A 12679-nucleotide genomic window follows, 5' to 3' on the forward strand; every position below is an offset into this window, starting at 1 on the left:
CTTGAACACCCCCAGGGATGGTGACAACTGTTTCCATCTTAATCTGTTCAAAGCACTCCAGGCCACAGAACAGAACAAAAGAGAAGAAAATAAAAGGAAAAAAGAAAACTAAACTCAACTACATGAGCGAATCCTCCACTGACGAGTTCCTTTCTCCTGAGCTGGCATTTCTCTGACAAATGTTGGATTATCTTGTTCTTTACTTATTTATAGTGCTGGAGGGGTAGGATTCTCCCTCAAGAGGCACTGCAAAGTTTTCAGGAAGAAACATCAGAGTTTCCCCAGCAGTGCCAGACACAAATCATTATTTGCAGACAGGTGACTTTTGTTTTGCACACTTGCAGCAGGATTTGAGAAGAAAACTCTTCAAAGTGGGTCAGTGTTTCATTCCCCCACTGGGGGGTCTGTAAGCTCAACTCAGAGGGTTCTCTGTTCCCAGAAATGTGTCTTAAAAGTGGTTCTGTCTCTCCAGCAGGAGACTGGAGTCTTCTGAAGGAGTTTATAGAATTCTAGAATATTCCGAGTTGGAAGGGACACACAAGGATCGTCTAGTCCAACTCCTGGTCCTGCACAGGACACCTCAAAAATCCCACCCTGTGCCTGAGAGTGTTGTCCAAATGCTCCTTGAGCTCTGAGAGCTTTGGGACCACGACCACTTCCCTGGGGATCCAGCTTCTCTGGGAAACCTGTGCAAGGGCCTCGCCACCCACACAGGGAAGAACTTCTTCCTGATATGCAATCTAACACTTAATGGGTTAAACTTATTTTCAGTGGGAAGCTATTCCCCCTTGTCCTGTCACTCCTTGCAAAAATTCCCTCTCCATCTTTCCTGTCAGGCCCCTTCAGGCACTGGAAGGCTGCACTGAGCTCACCCTGAAGCTTCTCTTCTCCAGCATGAACATTCCCAATTGTCTCAGCGTTTCCTTGTAGGAAAGGTGCTCCAACCCTCTGATCATCAACCCCAGAAGTCTTCTGCTGCCTCTGTGCAAGGTCTGTGACATGAGGGAATCCCATTTTTTTGGTGGCCACATCCAGTGGACCATGGAAAGTGGTTGGATGCAGGAGAAGCATCGCTGCCAATTCTCAGTATGACACTTCATCCATCCCAACTCCTCCATGGCAAATCCCTCATTTCTTTCCCAGCAGAGGGAGGCTGCGAGGAGAGAGGACACCTCCCTCCAGGATTTTTAATGGATGACCAACCTCAATGTCACCAGGAGCAACCAAAAATTTAAGGCCAGCAAATCACAGCCCTTGTGAGCTGCGCTCCCAGCAAAGCCGCGGGAGATAAGGGGGAGGAGTGAAAAGGAGAATCAATAAATCTCAACCTCATTCACAATGATCTGGAGCTCTTATTAAGTAAATTAATTTAAGTTAATTTAACTCGATCATGACTCCCGATCACAGTGATTTAGTGAGGGGGAAATTGCATTAGGAAAGGCCACACTCACCAGATAGAAGAACGGAAGAAAATTAGATCCACTTAGCAATGTGAATTAATATGGAAATAGCAGGTGTAAATTTCACCTTATCAAGAGAGTGAAAATTATCTTCATAAATTTGGAGAAATAGGTCCCGAGTTGCTTATAAATCTATTTAAAACAAAAATATTACAAAAAGTGGAGTAAAATTAATTTAAAATATACTCCCACCTATCGCCTCGAAGAAAAGCCAGCAGCAGGGCCCAGTTTTATCCAACCCAGCAAGAAGGGGAGGATGGAATTCATTCCCAAGGGACTGACATCATGTACCTCCAGCAACGCTCCCTGTCACTCATTTCCCAAAGCCACATCCCTCTTCATCTTAGTCTGGTGATTTGAGGATTTATTGGCAAAAAGGGCGACATCCCGGATGTCCCAGCAAAATAAAACCCTGGCACATTACTTCCAGATACCCAAAAACCTGGATTTTGTGGAAGAAATTGCTCCTTAGTGCCAGTTGGGAGTCAGTTTGGGAGTAGCACTGGAGGGCAGCACCACCAGTTGACATCCCACTGCTGGCTTAATGGGAAGAGGATATTAAAAATATCAAATTATTATAAAAACATTATAATTATTGAAATGAAAAATAGAAATATTAAAAATCATTAACTACTCAGTATGAAAAATAAAACTGAGGTGACCAAAGGGGTGTCCCACCATCACCAGAGCTTCTTCTTGCTTTGGGAAGAGCAAAGAAAATCAGGAAAAAAGCAGATCGTGGTGTGTTGTTTGTGACAGATTCAAGCTGATGATAGGAACGATGGAGCAAAAAATCCTGTAAAAACTCCAGGAGAAGCATTTGCCACGTGCTTCCTCCAGACAGGCCGGATGATTGATCACCCCCAACAAAGGTAATTGGGAGATGGAGATTTATGGCTTCTTTAAAACATAATTGTTTTAATTTGCTGATGGCATTTTATCAAGATTTGTCTGAAGCGGCTGTAAGATCTAAACTACACCGATTTAATGAAGTCGGAGATTAATGCAGAGAAAATGATCCTACAAGTGGGAGCTCTCAGCCAATCGCAGCAGAACGAGGTCATTCCTTGGAAAATCACCACTGGGTTCAGCAAGAGCCACCACACAGATCCCAGATGTTCCAGCTCTGAATTCCATGCCCGAAGCTTATCTCTGCCTTGATTCTCAGCATGGATCCTCCATCCAGATGTGGAGTAACAAGGTGTGAGGGAAGAAGCTGAGTCCAACATCTGGAGGATGAGCTGTTTATTAATTAACGCTCAAAGTCACAGAATCATTTGAATTGGGAGGAACCTTCAAGATCATCTTGTTTCAACCTTCTGCCATGGGCAGGGACACTTCCCAATATCCCAGGTTGCTCCAAGCCCAAATCCAACCTGGCTCTGGACACTTCCAGGGTGGTAAGGCCTTGGCACAGGTTTCCCAGAGAAGCTGTGGCTGCCTCATCCCTAGAAGTGTCCAAGGCCAGGTTGGAGCAACCTGGGATAGTGGAAGGTGCCCCTGCCCATGGCAGAAGGTTGAAACAAGATGATCTTGAAGGTTCCTCCCAATTCAAATGATTCTGTGACTCTGAGCCTTAATTAATAGAAAACAGCTCATCCCCTGCAGGGGGATGGAACTCAAGGATCTTAAACGTCCCTTGCTAGCCAAACATCCTGTGATTCCATGAAAATGCAGGATTGTGGAGCAGGCAGAAAATTACACAGTTTGTTTCTGGAAAGGGAAATGGAGAAATTTGGACCCAAGGATGTGCAAATGGAAGTGGCAACCCAGAAAAAAACCTGGGGATCTCAGGGATGATGCCCAGGTGGGAAAATACCACAGGCAAGAGTAGAATGTGAAGACAAAGGAAGAGGTGGTGCAGGTAAGGTTGACCATGAGCCCAAAAGGATCCCAGCTTCCACACTGGAAGAAGAACTTTGAGACCGGTAGAGTACAGGGGATGAGGAGTTTCTCAACCAAGAGCTTGGAAAACAGACAAAATAATTGACTCAACCATTTTACCCATCTCTCTGCTTATCCCATACTTTGCTTCATCACCCTGAATTCTTCCAAAACCAATCCTCCCTTCAGATACCAATTTGGGAATCGCAAACTTCACTTTTAAAGGGAAATATCAGGCAAAGTCAGGCTTTAAAAACAATCACCACGATTTTTGTCCCTCCACAGCTCAACTATAAAAGCCACCAATCCTCAGGGCATTGATGGGGAATGACTTTTGGAGGAAACCACCTGGAGCAGGGAGAACAAAGCTGGAGAAGAGCAGAGCAGGCTCTCTTTGCCCAAAATACTGCCCGTGACTCCTGGCATTTCAGTGGAAGGACAAGCTATTCCTGAACTAAAACCAGACGAAATCTGTATTTTTACCAAACCCATCACTTTGAATCGCATCTTGTTCTACAGAATCAATTATTTTAACGATCTTCCTGCTTTACACAAGCTCCGGGTCTCATCTTGACCTCTGAGATGCTCCCTGGAAACATCTCCACCTCCATGGATTTAGGAATATTCCAATATAAGTTTATGGTGCCTTCAGTGCCTCCCTTCTCTAGGCAGTGACAAAATATTTCCGGATGTTTCACCCATCTAGATAATTGGGAAAAAACGAGTTTGGGATAGCACCTACATCCTAGGGGAAGTTTGGAGCATTCAACATGCTCCCCTGCATCACCAACATCCACACTTTTATTCATCCTCTTTTCAGCTTATTTAACTGCTCCATGGAAACAATTCATTCCAAGAGGGAATACATAAGAAGCAAAAGGCATAAGCTGTTGGCACTAGCTCAGGATAACACAATTCCAAATATGATTTTACACTTTAAGTCAATAAACTCAGAGTAAACCAAACAAAGAGAGAAATTAAACAGTGAAGATGCAACAGAAAAACACGGAGCCAACGTGGGAGTTCCCGTGGCTCCTACATCCCAACCAACTGCATTCCAGGGATGGAAGAGTTACCTGGATGTCACAGGGCGCCTGGTCTTCCAGGTGGGAATGGGGCCGGTGAAGGATGATAAGGCTGGAGACACCACATTCTTCTTCACGATCCTGTAGCGCGTCTTTATCACTTTGTTGGCTGGGGGGCTCCTTACCAAGTGGAAGTTGGATCCTAAGAGAAAAAAACATGGAAAAACAGGCTTGAAATTCAGGTGTGGATGGGCACAGGAGGGATCTCACTGACACTATGACAGAATCATGGAATTTTTAAGGTTGGAAAAGACCTTTAAGATCATCAAGTTCAATGGCTGTTGGTCCCACAACCAACTTAAGTCCTACATCCAACATTTCAGCACCTGAAAAAAGGGGTGAAGTTTCAGTAACAGAAAGGTCTTGATGTGCTTGGGACTGGCTTCACCACCCCACCAGCAAAACACTACCACAGGAATCACAGATTCACCAACACCTTGATCCCAACATCCACATTGGAAATAAATGTATGCCTTTAATCCTTGGCATTTTCATCATATCCTTCATCCCCTGAAGTTGAAGTCCAGGTTGGACAAGACTTGGAGCAACTTGGGATAATGGAAGGTCCCTTCCACAGACAGGGAATTGGATGAGCTTTAAGCTCCCTTCCAAACCCTACCCGTTCCTGGATTCTCTGTGTTGCAGGATGATCTACATCCCAGGTTATTCTGCAGAATGTTTCATGCAATTAACAGTTCTACGTTTGACTGTGGTTTTCCTCCACAAGCCATATTTTTTTTTTTTCCCCCAAGCTTTCAGGAATGCACCTAATTGGCCGACTTTTATAACATACAGCTGTAACTGCCCAGATAATTAAAGCTGACACTCCATGCTGAGCCTCGGTCTCTGGGTTTTATAACTGATTTAAAGGGCCGGCTGTTTTTCTTGGAGAACCTCTCATTAAAATCATGGAGAGGTTGGGAGGGGAAAAGTGGGAGTATTATTTCCACTGAAAATGTTCGACCCATCCCCATGTTTATCTCTGTGAAGGGAGGGAGAATAACATGGATTCCCAGGTAAACTAGGAAAAATAAGGAAATACATTTTAGAGCTGACACCATTCCTTAGAAAGGACGGAAGAGCTCCCCCATTGCCTTGCAACAGTGGCAACATCAATTCACAGCTTTACAGTTTCATATAGGGAATATTTTCCTTCTTGAGCATTCCAGCAAGTTGATGACTTGTGTTGGCTTTGGGAGGGATCAGGCAACACAAATTTCCATTCAGAAATTCAGTAAAAAAGTTATAACTCCTGGTGATGGAAAAAGGCAAAAACCAGGCTCTGCCATGACAGAAAAATCACTAGAATTTTTTGTGGTTAAAGATGACGCTCACAATGTTCCGCAGAATGAACCCATGGGATAAATCATGGAACTAAAGGATCCTCCAAGTTCTCTTCCGGTAGAAACAATTTGATGATTCAATGACTGGAGGAATTGCAGCCACTTTAGAGGTGAGGCACTTCAGAGGTCACTTTAGAGGTGAGGCAAGAAGGAAGGGAGGAAAGAACATGGAAAGCAAACGGGATCTCACTGCTCTTTCCCTGTCTCAGGATTTTTTTTGTAACAGATCAAATTCTTCAGAGCGGTGACCAAACCTCTGCGTGGGCTTTTAAAGCCTTTGCAGGGTTGAAGCTCTAATTACAATTAAAATTGCTCCCAAGTGCCTGCAAACTTGGAGTTTTTTCCTTCAGGGAACTGTATTTAGGACAGGAAAATGGGGGCAGCAAAAGAACAGAGGTGCTAACCCCTGCAGGGACCACCACACACACAATGAAATCCCAGCTATGGTGATGGTGGGACTGTCCTGAAATCATGGACTCGTGGAATGGTTTGGGTGGAAGGGACCTTGAAGACCACCCAGTTCAACCCCCTGCCATGGGCAAGGACGTCTTTCACCATCCCAGACTGCTCCAAACCCTGTCCAACCTGGCCTTGGACACATCCATGGATGGAGCAGCCACAGCTTCTCTGGGCAACCTCTGCCAGGGCCTCACCACACTTTCAGGGAAGAATTGCTCCCTAGTACCCCACCTAAATCTGCCTTCTGTCAATTTTGTCACCCAGAACATGTGGACACACCCAACCTCTCATGGATACAGCATCAATCACGTACCCAAAGGCCTTCCATCCCACCAAGGAAGGGATGAGAGCCACAATCCCACATCCTCCCCAACCAGCAACAGCACAAGTTGCCCCTTTCCCTCCTCCACTCCAACCTCACAGAATAACTAAGCTGGGAATTTGCTGAATACATAATTAACATTTTTTTGTCCCCACACAAGCTTGAGCTGCCACCAATCAACCCAGAATTGCATCAAACTCCTGCCTGACAAGAAAGAGAGATCCCAAATTATTGCAGGCATCCCCCTCCTCCTCCTCCTTCCCCAAAACAAGCTGGCACCTGGTAAACTCTATTCCCAGAGGTAATTGGATGGTGTATTCATTCCGAAGCTGCTCCTTGGAAAGTGCCTGATGCGCGACTCCGGCATTAACCACCTCCTCAAAGAGCCTCTCCGAAGAGCTCCGTTTTCTATTATTACTTGCTAGCTGAGGGGTTTTGTGTAGATAATCATGTTATTTAGACAGGATGTTGGTTTAATTCCCTTCATTACAGGCTCCCAGGGTTGTAATTTTTTCCTCTCCGCGTGATGTATTCCCCGTGGCACATTTCACTCAAATCAAACACTTCACGCTTTTATTACAAACAATACCCCAGCGTCCCCCGTTATCAGCCCGGCGCACACATCCCCACTCCTCGCCGCGATCCAGAGGTCACTTCTAATGACTAATCGATCTCATTAGCTTTCCTAATTAAAAACTTTACTACCGCCATGGAAGACAAACTACAAAAAAACTGCTTGCATCATATTCGAATGGGATATGAGCATCATTTATCAGCCAGGGCCGCGCGCTGCTGAGCTCGGGGCTTTCTGCGGAGCCGCGAATCCCGCGGGCGCCGCTCGCGCCTCCTGTTCCCAAGGAAAAAAAAAATCCTGGTGTAAACTCTAAATGTAGAATTGTATAGGTTGGAAAAGACCTCTAAGGTCATCAACTCAGGGCTGCCAAGTTCATGGCTAAACCACATCCCCAAGTGCCACATCCACGTGGCTTTTAAATCCCTCAAGGAACGACGATTCCACCACTTCCCTGGGCAAGCCCAAGCATCCCTTTAGTGAAGAAATTTTTCCTAATATCCGAACAAAACTACCTCTGGTACAACTTAAAACTGTTTCCTCTTGTCCAATGATGACCTTGAGATGGGGAATTTATTGCCAAAATCTCTTACTAGGGTGCTCCAAGCAGGCAGGATCCAGGAGCTACCAGCACATGCATCCCTTAGGAAAGAGGTTGGATGCAAGGGTTCTTAGTTCTCTTATTTTCCTGAGAGAAGTACCAGGAATTGGCCCCCTGGGGAAGTTGAAGCAGGGAGGGCATAAAAAGAGTTTGTGCCTGGAATATTTCACCTGAAGAAGGATCTGCAGAAACCTTCTTTTAAAGGAGGCTTAAAACAAAGATGGGAAATTCCTTTGGACAAGGTCCTGGGGTGACAGGACAAGGGGGAATGTCTTCCCACTGCCAGAGGGCAGGGTTAGATGGAATATTGGAAAGGAATTCTTCCATGTGAGGGTGGAGACACCCTGGAACAGGTTGCCCAAAGAAATTGTGCCTGCCTTATCCATGGATTGGATGGGGCTTGGAGCAACCTGGTCTAGTGAAACATGTCCCAAAAAAGCCGTGTTGATGCGGCTCTTGGGGACAGAGTTTAGTGGAAGTGTAAACATTTGGACTTGATGACCTCAGAGCTCTTTTCCAATCCTGATGATTATTCCATGATTCTATGATTCTAAATCCGTGAGGCAAGAGGAAGCCACAATAATGGTGGAGTAAATCCTGTTAAGACACTGATGGGAAAAAGGAAGTTAAACAAGCAAGGGGAACTTCAGGAGGGCAGATTCCCAAATCCAACAGATTACTGCTGGGATAGAAAAGCTTCCTGTACGGACAAGGAATGGGGAAAAGAACTAAATTAAGTCATGACCTGGGTGACAGAAGGTTGCCCATTATCAATCCTTGGCCACCACGACCCTTCCCGTGTGTCTCCATCGGGGCTCAGTGCCGAGCTGTGCCATTAATCCCGATCGTAGGCGAGACGGGAAGCAGTGAGTGACAGGTACATAGATCTTCCAGCACCTGGAAGCGAGACGGGAGCAGGGACGAATGCAAATTGGGGAGCAGAAGCTGAACCTTGGATACGCTGCCAGGATTGTCCCCAGCGCCGGGGAAAACCTCAGAGATTAAAGGGAGGCAGCAGAACTACCCCAAGGGAAAAAGCAAAGCAGAGACCAAAAACCTCTGATAAAACCAAATTGCTCTTTCCAAACAGGCAAGAGAGAAAAAAATAAAAGGGTTAAGGACTACTAGGATACGTGTGAAAGAGCCACCAGTATGTCTCAGCTGCTGACAAGGGTTAAAAAACTCCCACTTGGAACCCAAAGCAGCTTGAAAAAGAACTGAAAATCTCTGCCAAAGGTTTTTCTGGAAGTAAACCCTTCCCAACAGGAAGATGAATCCCTCGCCATGGGATTTGCTCCAGGTAAGGAAGGAAAGATTCAGCAAAATCCACTGTTACCCTCAAACCCCAGAAGGAAGAGGACACTCAACCAAAGACATCTCAGGTTGCAGCAAGGCCATCACACACATCCAGTGATGCTCTGGGATGGTATGGGATCAAACCTCCCTCTTTTCCATGGGAAAAGGCAACCCTGACTCAAAACAATTTGCTGCTGGCTTTCATAAGGTGGATTTTGGGATGACCAATGTCAAGGCATGGAATGAGGCCCCTACATCTGCTCCTTGTAAAATCCCTGCAAGACCATTTCCTAACGGATTTGATCCTTCCACACTGTCTCCCACCTCATGGATGAAGGGAAGGTGGTAGAGGAGCTATTCAGCATTTTAGGAAGAAGGTCCAAGGGCAAATTTGGGGGCAGCAGAGGAGTTTGCAGCCAGCAGCAACCTTGACAGCAGAAGAACCACGGGAATCTCTGACGGCCAGGATGGATCAGCCTCACTCCCGCTGCAACAGCAGATTACAGGGATTGGGAATCCCAATCCCTGCCCTTCACATCAACCAAGAGCCAGGTTGCTCCAAGCACTATCCAGCCTGGCCTTGGACACTTCCAGGGATGGAGTAGCCACAGCTTCTCTAAGAATTCCATTCCAGTCTCTCACCACCTTCACAGGAAAGAATTATTTCCCAATATCCCACCTGTCCCTGCCCTCTGGCAGTGGGAAGCAATTCCCTCCTGTCCTGTTACCCCATTCACTTGTCCAAAATCCCTCTCTGGTTCTCTTGGAGCCCCTTCAGACACTGGAAGGGGCTCAAAGGTCTCCCTGAATCCTCCTCTTCTCCAGTCTCAGACTTCAGCTCATCGTTGGGCACAGAGGTGGAAATACACCCAAACCTCCTGTGGGTTATCCCCAACACCACTTGCTTCCCTGGATGAGAAAACCTGTGGATGGGAAGGGAAGAGGAATGGAGGGAAAAGCTGAGAAGAATGGAGAGAAGCTGGGCTAAAACAGGAATCATGGAATGGTTTGGATTGGAAGGGATCTTTAACACCATTGAGTTTCACCCCTCTGCTATGGGCAGGGACACCTTCCACTAGACCAGGTTGCTCCAAGCATATGGAAATGTCCCTCAACAGGGATAATTCCATGGAAAACCTGAATAAAAGTTCTACTACAGCTTCTCTACCCAAAAGCAAATGGTTCTGGTGTTTCCCATCCCACCACACCTGGATCATCACCCCCGAGCCACGCGGCTCCGACACCTTTTGTCCTGGCTGCCAACTTGGCCAAGTCCCTGGAGTTAACAAAAGCTTTGGGATTACTGTAATGCTGTTAGGAATTCAGTGTGAAAGCAGACACCAGCATTAGGGATGATTATCCCGGAGCAGGTTCAATATGTTCCCACAGAATGGCACAGCAAGAGGTTAATTATGTTGCGACTGGAATCAGCTTCCAAAAGGACCATCCTTGGATTTAAGAGGGGAATTTAATTTTCACACTCATTCAGTTCCGAGCTCTTTCAAGAGCGATGGCCCTTTATGCCAGCGTGTAAACGATGCTTTATGATCATGAACTGCTGCTTAATAGGAAATAAATCCAATTGATCCAAACTGCTTTACCTGGGACCCGGAGCACAACAGCTGCTCCTGTTGTCACATTTTGAGAGTACAGGAGAAGGGCGGGATTTGGAGGTGAAACATTTGAGAGAGCTCCAAACTCAATGGAAAACTTGCTTAGCATGGCAGCTGCTTTCAGCTGGGAAAATTTGGGAAATTAAAACCAAATCTGCTTGGCTAATTCTGTTATGTCAATCAGACCACAGGAAAAGAGGAAGTTCATGGAATCCACCAGGAATGAGACTGTGCTGGGCACTGGCACTTGGAGATGAAGTGTAAGGAAACACTCATTTTAGCAGGCAAAGTATTAAATTCATGGAATTGTTTGGTTTGGAAGGGGCTTTTAAGACCACCTTACTCCAAAAGCCTCGCAGTGGGCAGGGAGACCTTCCACTAGAACAGGTTGTTCCAAGCCCTGTCCAACCTGGCTTTGGACACTTCCAGGGATGAGGATTTGCAACCTCTCTGGGCAAATCCACATATCCTGCTCAAATAAATTCTGTGGGTCTGGGTCTGCATCCAAAATTCCTGGGTTTAGGTGAAAAATACAGAACTTTTGTTTCAGGAAATACAGGGTGGGAAAACATCACCCTGCTTGAAGAGAAAAATTCCAGCTGCAGGAAAGGGAGGGATTCTGCCCCTCTGCTCTGCTCAGGTGAGACCCGACCTGGAATTCTACATCTAGCTCTGGGGCCCAACAGCAGAAGGATGTGGAGCTGCTAGAGAAGGTCCAGAGGAGATGCTCCAAGAGCTGGAACCTTTCTGCTCTGGAGACAGCTGGGAGAGCTGGGAATGTCCAGCCTGGAGAATGGAGGGTTCCAGGTAGACCTTATTAGAGCCTTTCAAAAATCCAAATGTTTAGGAAAGCACCATGATGCGTACAGATGTCATGGGGGAACAAAGTGAAGCCTGAGCTGTTGAGAAGAAAGAAGGGGAGCGAGGAGAAGAGCATCTGGAAAAGCTGGGGACGGCGCAGCCAGGAGAAATCCAACAGCGAGGAAACACTGGCAGCGAGCGTGACAGGAGAGAAGCAGAAAGAAAAGCAGCAAACATGAAAATCACGGAGCTCCAAGAAATTCCCTGGAAAAATGCTGCTGCAAGAGACACTCAGGATCAGCCTCTCAAAAGGCTGAAGGACCTGTACTCCCTTTCCAGCCCACTGGTGCAATCCCAACTTCCATCTGCAGCTGGGATGCTGCACAGGATGGATTTTAGTGGATCTGGTTTAGTGGATGAAGTGTCTTTGGAGTTTACGTGTTCCCAGGATGCCACAACATCCAGCATGGAATCATGGAATGGCTTAGTTTGGAAAAGAGCACCATGATCATTGAGTCTGTTTCTTCAGCAGTGCCAAGGCCACTGCTAAACCATGTCCCCAGGTGCCACATCCACACATTTTTTTAACTCTTCTAGGGACGGTAACTCCATCACTGCCAAGGGAGGCTATTCCAATGCCTGACCACCATTCCATGAATAATTTTTTTCTCCAGTATCCAATCTAAACCTCTCCTGGCACAACTTGAGGTCATTTCATCTTGTCCTTACCCTCGAGCCCGACCCCCATCTGGCTGACCCCTCCTGTCAGGGAGTTGTGCAGAGCCACAAGGTCCCCCCCTGAGCCTCCTTCTCTCCAGGCTGAGCCCCTCCAGCACCCTCAGCCACTCCTGATGCTCCAGACCCTTCCCATTATTTGTGGAATACCATCCCTGGAAGTGCTCAAGAATGTGTGGATGTGGCATTTGGGGATGTGGATTAGTGGTAGCCCAGACAGTGGTGGGGGAATGGTTGGGACTCGATGATCTCAGAGGTCTTTCCCAACCGAAGCCATCCTACATTTACTCACACAAGAACAATCTTTATCATTTTCCAAAGGGGTTTGGGTCACTTCAGTCCCACCAGCCCCCGGAGCCAGGTGTTTTGGGAAGCCTTAATAAAAAATAGGAAGAACTGTGCCTTTGTCTCAGCCCTACAATTCCAACACCAATATTCCAACTACAACAGAAACGCTTGCAAATACTGGTTTATTCCCTCCAATCCCAAAATACGGAGAGAGGCAGAAA

At 46.5% G+C, this 12679-nt stretch overlaps 1 protein-coding gene across 2 annotated transcripts in view; it reads right to left on the reverse strand.

Annotated features, from left to right (window-relative positions):
• Window positions 1-12679, reverse strand: part of ZC3H3 (zinc finger CCCH-type containing 3) — a 127367-nt gene that overhangs the window by 72899 nt on the left and 41789 nt on the right. For both annotated transcript variants that reach the window (XM_077781788.2, XM_085572648.1), the window contains exon 4: window positions 4421-4571. In XM_077781788.2, the coding sequence (XP_077637914.2) occupies window positions 4421-4571 (151 nt within the window). The remainder of the gene's footprint in view (window positions 1-4420; window positions 4572-12679) is intronic.

This window comes from Lonchura striata, chromosome 2 (genome assembly GCF_050655825.1).
Source record: "Lonchura striata isolate lonStrDom1 chromosome 2, ASM5065582v1, whole genome shotgun sequence".
NCBI lineage: Eukaryota > Metazoa > Chordata > Aves > Passeriformes > Estrildidae > Lonchura > Lonchura striata.